We start from the raw sequence: 9,119 nt of genomic DNA on the forward strand, positions 1-9,119 counted from the left end.
AAATAAATATATATATATATATATATACACACACACATATACATATATATATATATATATATATATATATATATATATATATATAGATATAGATATAGATAGATATAGATATCTATATATCTATCTATATCTATCTATCTATATCTGTCTATCTATCTCTATCTATCTATATATATCTATATATATATATATATAGATAGATAGATAGAGATAGATAGATAGATATAGATAGATATATAGATAGATATAGATAGATATATATATGTATATGTGGAGTGAGTCATAAGGCTGTTATGAATGACATTAACAGTGTTACTTCACACATTATCGCCTTAGGCTTACAATTTGTGAAACCCCCTTGCAATATATGAACATTTCTAATAGGTAATTCTCAGAATATTAAATATTAAGCCCTATTAGTAATTCCTCACAACAGCGTGTTTTATCTGTACGTGTGCGGTGTTTTGGGTCAGTGCTGTGGGAACCCTCTGATGCGGGCCTGCCTGTGTGAGCCGCTATAAAAGCTGCCGCCTCTCAGGGAGCGCCGTTATTTCCCTCCGGTTTAGGAAACACTTTACCAGGAGAAGCACAATGTCGGTGGCTCCACGCACACAGCTCTTCCTCTTTCTTATCTCCATCTCATCCCACATGGGGCTCAGTCGCTATATTGAGGTAAGATCTTTTGTATTTATTGGCTCATTGTAAAAAAAAAAAAAAAAAAAAAAATCGTCTTGCGTGAGTTTTAACACTTGAAAAAAGGCAGCCAGGGTTCACCTGCTCTCTGCAAAGTTCATGCGAGTCCAGCAGTCCCCTATTTGTTGTCTTTTCGTTCATATTTCATGTCGCAGGACAACGAAGCCGCAGAGGGAATTCACGCTCTGCTCAGTTTGGACCAAAAAAGAGAATCGGATGATTTTGTTTTCCGCCGGCCCCTCAGTAAGTGCATTTGTCAACACAATGGGTTTATTCAGCAGCGTTGGGTGATTATGCTTAACAATGTTTGCCTGCTTGCGAACTGCGAAAAACGATACTGGTGAAGAAGTGGAAGAGAGGCTTTGCATAATTAAAAGTGCGCAAAGCGATGAATTGACCAGGCAGAGTTAAGGGACGCACAAAATGTTCAGAAGCTGATCGAGTGTCCAGACAGGCATTTATAAAAGCATTATTCAATCAATCAATCTGTCTATCAGTCATGCAATCTACCAACCAATCAGCCAATCAGTGGTATAGCCTACTGCTTATACATAAATTACTTTAAAGTGAAGGGATCAACACTGTGCCACTGGTCATAAAAGTAAACATCTATCAAAGTTAATTTAACACTTGCAGACAGTGTTGAGAAGCTGCCTGTGAGTCAACAGCTCTAGGAGTGGTTAAACAACTCTCCAATCAATGCTTGTGAACTCCAAATAGCTGTGAGTGAAAAATCCACAGTTATGAGTACGGAAATTTTGCTTTGCATGTCTTTGAGTGATTACAATGACGATTTGGCCTCATGACTGTTTGTCAGTGTCAGACTGAATCCTTGATGTTTTCATGTGGTCAGTGAACCACTGAAATATAGTCTGTGGACACCCTGTTTTTGGAAACATCTGTGTGTGTGTGTGTGTGTGTGTGTGTGTGTGTGTGTGTGTGTTCATGTGTATGATTTTTAGGATGTTTGGACATGTTGGCCACTGAGGGCTACTTTACCTTTGTGGCCTCTCGGCCACAGCTGGCATGCGCAGCTTTCCTCATCGTTGAACCCAGTGAGGTCATCAGTCTGGAGCTCTCTGACGTCAACATCGACTGCAGCGCCGGGGACTTCATCAAGGTTCACCCATCTTAAAACACTCACATAACCTGCTTAGAGAGAGGCAAACAGGACACTTGAAGTTATAGCATGTAAACTGAGCATCTGTATCTGTGGAATTTTCTGTCCTCTGACATTTAAACATCTAAAAATATACCCGCTTTATCGTCTTTTTCTTTTTGATAGAAGTTATGTCATACAGTGTAAAGGCCATTTATAGAGGGCCAAATGCCATGCTCAGTCCCCTTTATGTGGTCGTTTTACCCAGGGCGAAATGGGACAAGAGCAAGCTTTGGGTATGTAGCCCAGCCTGCCAGTTAAATGGCAGTCCCTCAGGGTCTGTATCAGTGTCAAAGTAGTGAAAAACATGGCAGGGAGAAAGACTGGGGATGCTACAAATTTATAATGTTGCGATGCTATTCATAGTCACTCTGAGTAACAGACACAAGCTCAATACAACCAAATAAGATGACTAAGAGAAAATACATACAACTCTGAAATATCAGGTTGGATTACAATTGCTGTAAACAAAATTGCAATCCAATAAAAAGCAGGGCCTAGCATGGTTGATTGTGGCACAGATCAGCATGTGGCACCGCTGATTGGGCAGCTTGGTAGGCAGAATAACATCTTTTAATGCATTAGATTGATGTGTGATACAGCACCATGGCCCGTACCTTATTTCATATGTGTGACTGCAACTGTGTGTCATTGCCAATCGCATGGAGAAAAGAAATTACAACAGGGAGTCAAGTAAAAAGTTTGCTTCACTTTTCCTCCACAGTATGCTCAACACTGGCAGCCTTTGAATGTCACTGAGGTGATTGCTATGGATGCAGTGTGGGGCCCTGTAACAATTAAGTTTATCTAGTTTTATTAGTATCCAAGTTTCCCCAGTAGATCATTCGCTTTGGTGCTTTGTGCCAACTCTTTGCCATACACTATATTGTGTGAAATGGTGACTATCCGTCCTAATAAAAGGCAGACTCTGAGTTGACTCTGGAAATTGTGAGTTGGATTCAGCCCTAAAATGTGGCATGAGTGTGTTCTCACCACTAAATGGGCAATTTGACCAACAGAACAAAACACTTAATTTCCTTTAATAATGTCAGAGCTGTGTTGCCTGTTGCAAATAGGTTTTCCAGTACGATTAATACAAGTTTGAAAATATAAGGCTGGCTTTGCACGGTGCAGCAGAAATGCAACTAAATTGTCATGCAACTTAGCTGTTAGGTTACGTTGTGCGTTTTCCTCTGACAGATGTTTGACGGCTGGGTTCTGAAGGGAGAGAAGTTCCCCAGCGGCCAGGATCACCCTCTGCCTCTGCATCAGCGCTACACAGAGTACTGTTCCTCCGCAGCGCCAGGAACTACCAGCTACTCCTCTCAGAACGTGGCCATGGTCTTCTTCCGCATTCACAGCCCTGACAGCGGATTCACCCTCATTGTCAGAAAGCTCCACAACCCCTTCCGTGAGTCCTGGTACATCTCACACTACAGCAGCCAGCCAGTGGTGGTTACAGCTTTTAGGATGAATTGAGGCTCTGTTTGAAAACTTGGTGGTTCCCATGTGCCAAGAGGTTTGGAAGAGTGACAGTACAATAATCAGTGCCTGAGTGAATCTAATCTCTGATATTATCATCCATCTGTATGTTCTCTGACTTGTATCTAAAGCCACTGACACACCAAGCTGATGGTTTGCCCTTGGACCTTGTTGAGCCAGCCCGTAGTTTGTGCAGTGTGCCCTGCACCATCAGCTCTTGTCAGTCCTTTTTGAGGCTGACCCACTGATTAGTATGTTGAAATAGCAGCAATTGCTGTCTGTGAGAGAAAGATTTCTGATTGCCTGGACAGTCTAAGAGAATGAGGGCACAAAAAGACAAAGGGAAATTCAGTTCTGTTAATATTGTGCTAACTAGCTAGTTGAGAGCTAGATGTGATTAGGGCTGGGCAATGAATTGATTAAATCGATTCATTTGAATTTATGTTTTAAAGCAAAAAGAAACATCTGAATCATAAAATCAAGATTTTGACTATACATGGTATACTGTTGGAAAACCTAGCCACTGAGTGCTCTGTCAAACAAGCCTCAATTCACGCATCTACACAGAACGTGCATGTGTGAATCAGCAGTCGATCATGCCTATAAAAATTCCATTCAGTTAATAGAGGAAAAGTTAACAGAAAAAAAATCTAGATCAAAATCTTTATCTTTCCATGAACCAGAGGCTTCTGATTTATTTATTTTTTTTTAAATAATACTGACCCCTCCTGGTATGAAGGGTAGCTTCTTCTCACACAGCACGTGCACGCCTGTTGGCTGTTATGTGTGTGGTGTATTCAAGGACAGCCTCTAGGAGGTGATGTGTGAGGCAGCGTGCAGTGACGCCAAGTGATCTGATCTCTGCTGGCACTAGTTCTTTGATGTCAGCTTGGTGTGTCCCGTCTCAAAGTCAGATTTGTGTTTCTGTGTGTTTGTGTCATATGGTGGGAGCTGGTGGTAGCAGGGGTGTTTTGTGGATTTTGTGTGTGCATACGTATTCTTCCTGGAGGACTGCGCTTTGTCAGGGATTAATCGAGACTGAAAGAGACAGGAAGGGAGTGAGTGAGAGGGATGTACCTGCTTTCCAGCTGCTGGCTGGAAACAGTGTTAACTGTGTCAAACAAAATAACTATCACAGCCTTGCTCTAAGACTGAGGCAGAAGAAGCAAGAGCACTGACACAAAAAGTGAGTGTGAAGCTCTTGCCTAATTAGCAAACACCATAAATCTCAGGTCAAAGTCTGAAGCGGTACTGTTCCAGTAACCACAGGGATCCAGAAGCCTGTCCGCCTGTCCGCCTGTCCGCCTGTCCCTTTATTCCAGCTGATCACAGGCCTCTGCTGCGTCACAGGGTGGCCCCGAGGGTAAAACTACCTCAAAACAGCAGTCACTAAACATGAATGAATTTATTAATAACCAAGCAGCAGTAAACATGTCGTCCCTTACGTGGGATGTACTCTTTATGATGCCCACTTTTGGCAAGCCTGCTGCAACGCAATGGTGAGATGCATTGGTTCAACAAGTTTTGTCACAAGCCGATCTGTGGTGTCTGAGATATTGACTTTGACAGATAACGTCAGCCAAAACTCACAGGTTTTCACTGGTTTTCGCAGGTTTTCACATTGCGAGTATTCTGAAATGTGAAAACCTGCGAGATTTGGTTGGCAATGTGACAGCCTGTGTGACAGATGGAAACACAAACAAATGTACAGAGACAGTTCCTTTGGGTTCAGTGTGTTCCACTGCGAGGCACAACTACAAAACAAAAATAATAAAACCTCAAATTTATGTATGTACAGTTTGTCAAATATCTTTCGTTAGTCTTGCTTAGTTGTTCCTTCACTAAAATGATGCTAAATGAACAGCATACCTGCAGGAGTTGAGCAATCTTGTCTGTTCGCCTGTGTGTTTGTGTCTGTGTACCTGCCTATTCTGGCACGCTGTTATCAGTTCCAGTTTCATTATTTTCTTATCTTCCTCATCATAATTGAAATTGGTTTTCAATGCTCAACCCTAATTGTGTCCCCTCCCTGCAGTCAACCTTGATTATGTCCAATTTGTGACATGAGGTGTCAATAATGAGTTTTTCTGATGATGGGAAACGGTTAATTTGAAACCCCTCCTACTGTGTGTGTGTGTGTGTGTGTGTTGTTTTTTGTGTGTGTGTGAAGCCTGTAACATCATGTCTCAAAGTCCAGAGGGGAGTTTTACCATGGTGATGCCACATCAGCGCAGGAACTGCAGCTTCTCCATCATCTACCCTGTGGAGATCCAGCTGACAGAACTCAGCCTTGGACAGGCCAAGAGCAACGAGCTCAGACCACAGGTTAGACAGTTCGTCAGATCCTCTGTCTCTCAGCACGTCACTGTCTCTCCCTCTCTCTATCCTCCTCTGTTTTTGTATGCATCAGTCTGTCCACATGGAAGAAGTACTGAAACACTGACACATCCTTCTCAAGGAGGAGTGTTGTTTTGCTAAAAAATAGCCAAGTAGAAGTGAATAACTGCTGTAAAAATCGACTTCACTCAAGGCTAAAGGTACTGGGTTGATTTAAAAAAAGAAACTGTGTCCTTTAAATGATCGCTCTCATACAATGTAAACTGGTACGGACAACACAGAGTTCAATATTTGATATTGCACATGTTAAAGCTCACTGACTATTAAGTTTAACACTGTCAAAACATAGAGTGAAAGTAAAATCACTGACTTCAAAATCCCTTGCAAGAGTAATTGCAATTTGTAATTTCGTCTCCTTATTATTACTACCACTACTACTGTTACATGAACTGTTAATTGGTTGCATGTAAAGATAATTCTTAGATCTCTACATGATGCATTTCAAAGCAATATACAGAGTTTCAAGTTAGGGAGAGAAAGAAATATCTAAAGAGATATTTGTTAAAAAAATAATAATAATAATAATAACCTGAAAGATATAAAGATAGAGGATAGAAAAGATTGGTGGCTTGACTTGGACCTGATTTTCATAATTCAGTGCAGAATCAAAAATGACTCACAAAATTGTTAGCAGCTGGTTTGGTATTAGCTGCCAGATTGCTGAGATTATAATAAACTGTAGACTTGCATTTCCTGGGCCAAATATAACAACCTCAGATTCATCATCATTAACTTCAGAAAGTTATGAGGTAAAAGACACATTAATACTAGACATTTTAGACATAGAAAGTATCAAAGTTATTTGTTGGGAAGGCTTATCAAGGCAAATACCGCTGTGTATCATGAGCACAGTGATAACAAAAATATATTATAAGTGAGTGCAGACTTAAAGACTGATCACAAACTGAATGGAGCAAAGATGGAACCTTGAGGCACTCCTCAGCTAATGTTCAGGTTGCAGCCCTATAGCACGAACAAACAACTGCCCCAGTGAGAGATGTGACACATTAAAAGTAGTGTCTGTACTTATCAAAAAAATCTCTAACATGATGAGTCTCACTGCCATAATCATCATTGTCAATGGCAGCAAAGTCAAGAGGAAATAGAGAAGAATATTCACAAGCAGCATCGCCAAAGAATATCATGTATAATCCAAAGTAACCCAGTCTCTGTAGTATGCTAAGAATGCAAACCAGATCGGAAGTAGAATAAAGGGACATTCGTGATAAGTTAGCTACCTGTTGGTTCAGCTGCATCTACAACACCACACTGCAGCAAAGCAGTAAAATGTAAGTCCCCTCCCTCCACAGAAGCAGGTGTGGTCGGGCTGTGTGCAGTCAGGTGACTATGTGGAGCTTCTGGGTGGGAACGGGGTGGACACCTCCAAGATGTTCCCTGTGGCCGACCTGTGTTACTCTCTCAGTGGGCTGGGTGAGTCTACAGACCTGCAGTTTAGTTTGTCATAAGTTTGTCATGAGTCATTTGCTTTGATGGCAAATTTTCACTCGTGGTCTTTCAAATGATGTTTGAGTTTTAGAGGTATACTTTCCCCAGACTTATATATTCTGCATTGCTGATTCGCTTTGAGTTGTCTTGAATGTCTGATGGAAACACATTTTAATTGCATGGCTCACAGAGATCAAAGGCTTCAGAGGCTGTGGTGAGTTTCCATGGTGTTAGACTCTGACAAACAACAGGAAAAAAAAAATATAAAAATGTCCTTTTCAAATTCTGAAACTGACATTTCAGCTAGGTGTACTTACTGCAGCGTGATTCATGTTCTGACTGAAGCGTCAGTGAAGCAAATGAATGAGTAGGACTTCTGACCAATGAACAAGCAGGAGACCGCTCTTCAAGTCGGTGAATTAACAAGCCAGTTATGTTTAGGTGCTTGTGCATAAGGGATTTTCTGGATGTGGTTTATATTCAGTAAAACTCGGGGTCTGTCAATGACACAAAATATATAGTTTTGGGGTAAAGTATTGCTCTTAAATATTATATTCTATGCTGTACTGTACTGTATTACACTACACTATCCTACTCTACACTACACTATACTATACTATTCAATAATGTGCAGTGTAGTGTTATACTATATTATAATAGATAGATAGATAGATAGATAGATAGATAAATAGACATAAATAAATAGACATATCTGTATCAGTGCATATCAGTGTATGGCTGACATGCAAAATGACTCTTTACCATACTGTACTCTGGTACACTATGTTGTGCTATGCTATAAAGTATTACCGTATCTTATCTATCTAGCAATCTATTCACATAGCTCATTTGTCATTATTCTCAAGAATACTTAATATGTGCTCCAATGTAAAATCCCGTTTGTGTCTTTGGCTCTCCTGATGGCCCTGTAGCCCAGATGAAGATTGGTTGTGATAACACGGTGGTGAGGTTGGTGTCCAGTGGGAACTTTATCAACCGTGTTTCCTTCCAGTACCAACTACTGGAACGCACCGAACTCCCCAAAACTAGAGAGAACACTCTGGATGACTTCTGCACTGTGGAATGAGATCTCTCTCTCTATCTCTCTCTCTCTCTCTCTCTCTTTCTCTCACACACACACACACACACACACACACACATATACAGACAGAATATACAGTCATCCATCCCCCTGTAAATACACCAGTTTGATGGCAAAATCCCAATTAATGAATTCCTTCAATAAAAATGTATTGTTTTTGCCAAATATTTTATCAGGTATGTTATTATGTCAGCTTTCATCATAGGATATTTATTCAAAGAATTATTTTTTATTAATCACATTTTTCCTTGAAATGGTTATTAGCTGTGTGGGATGATTTATTTTTTTCATTTTTACCTTTTTTTTTTTGTGGAATTATGTGAAACGTTTTTTGCCAAGTGCATTTGTATCAAGAACTCACTCATTTACCCTCTGTTTATATCAGCTGCTATGTTCTTTGGGAGGTTTTACATTTCATCTGTTGTTTCGATTCTGTTCTGTTGCACATACGGCTTAAAAATAAATATGACTTGCATGATAAAGCACTTTTTAATGTTCTGTTTTTCCAAGCTCTGCTGTTTCTCCACTTCATGACGGGGCTGTTTGTCAGCTTTGGTTTACTAGTGTGTTACCTTAAGGCACATCCGTTTGCCTGTAACCACACTGTGTTTTTTTTTTTTACAGGATTGAAAACATGAACACTAACCATGATGTTTACTACTTGTGTGGTACTGTGCTGTAAGCCTTTATTTATGCAGCACAAGTTGTTGTTTTTTTCAACAGAATTATTTCATATGAACACAGTTGTAAACAATCACACACCTATGATCCGCTTACTACAATCAGAGCCCTGCACTGCTGGCTGTTGAGCAACAGAGTCTCACGGCCTAGTTTAAAGGA

At 40.4% G+C, this 9,119-nt stretch overlaps 1 protein-coding gene across 1 annotated transcript; it reads left to right on the forward strand.

The window, feature by feature from the left end:
* The first annotated feature begins 562 nt into the window (after nucleotides 1–562).
* LOC115365331 (corticotropin-releasing factor-binding protein-like) lies at nucleotides 563–8,764 on the forward strand. Its single transcript, XM_030060287.1, has 7 exons — nucleotides 563–672; nucleotides 849–936; nucleotides 1,656–1,813; nucleotides 3,053–3,263; nucleotides 5,505–5,659; nucleotides 7,042–7,162; nucleotides 8,110–8,764. Exons 1-7 carry the CDS (start codon nucleotides 592–594, stop codon nucleotides 8,262–8,264), a joined length of 969 nt encoding a protein of 322 aa, XP_029916147.1. The 5' UTR covers nucleotides 563–591; the 3' UTR covers nucleotides 8,265–8,764.
* The last annotated feature ends 355 nt before the right edge of the window (nucleotides 8,765–9,119 follow it).

This window comes from Myripristis murdjan, chromosome 9, assembly GCF_902150065.1.
Source record: "Myripristis murdjan chromosome 9, fMyrMur1.1, whole genome shotgun sequence".
NCBI classification, from domain to species: Eukaryota; Metazoa; Chordata; class Actinopteri; order Holocentriformes; family Holocentridae; genus Myripristis; species Myripristis murdjan.

What these genes read in the sequence shown, in the direction of transcription:
- LOC115365331 (XM_030060287.1), top strand. Translation starts at nt 592, where the DNA reads ATGTCGGTGGCTCCACGCACACAGCTCTTCCTCTTTCTTATCTCCATC. An exon ending in GCGCCGGGGACTTCATCAAG is followed by an intron (nt 1,814 to 3,052) that starts GTTCACCCATCT and finishes TTCCTCTGACAG; the next exon opens with ATGTTTGACGGCTGGGTTCT. An exon ending in AAAGCTCCACAACCCCTTCC is followed by an intron (nt 3,264 to 5,504) that starts GTGAGTCCTGGT and finishes GTGTGTGTGAAG; the next exon opens with CCTGTAACATCATGTCTCAA.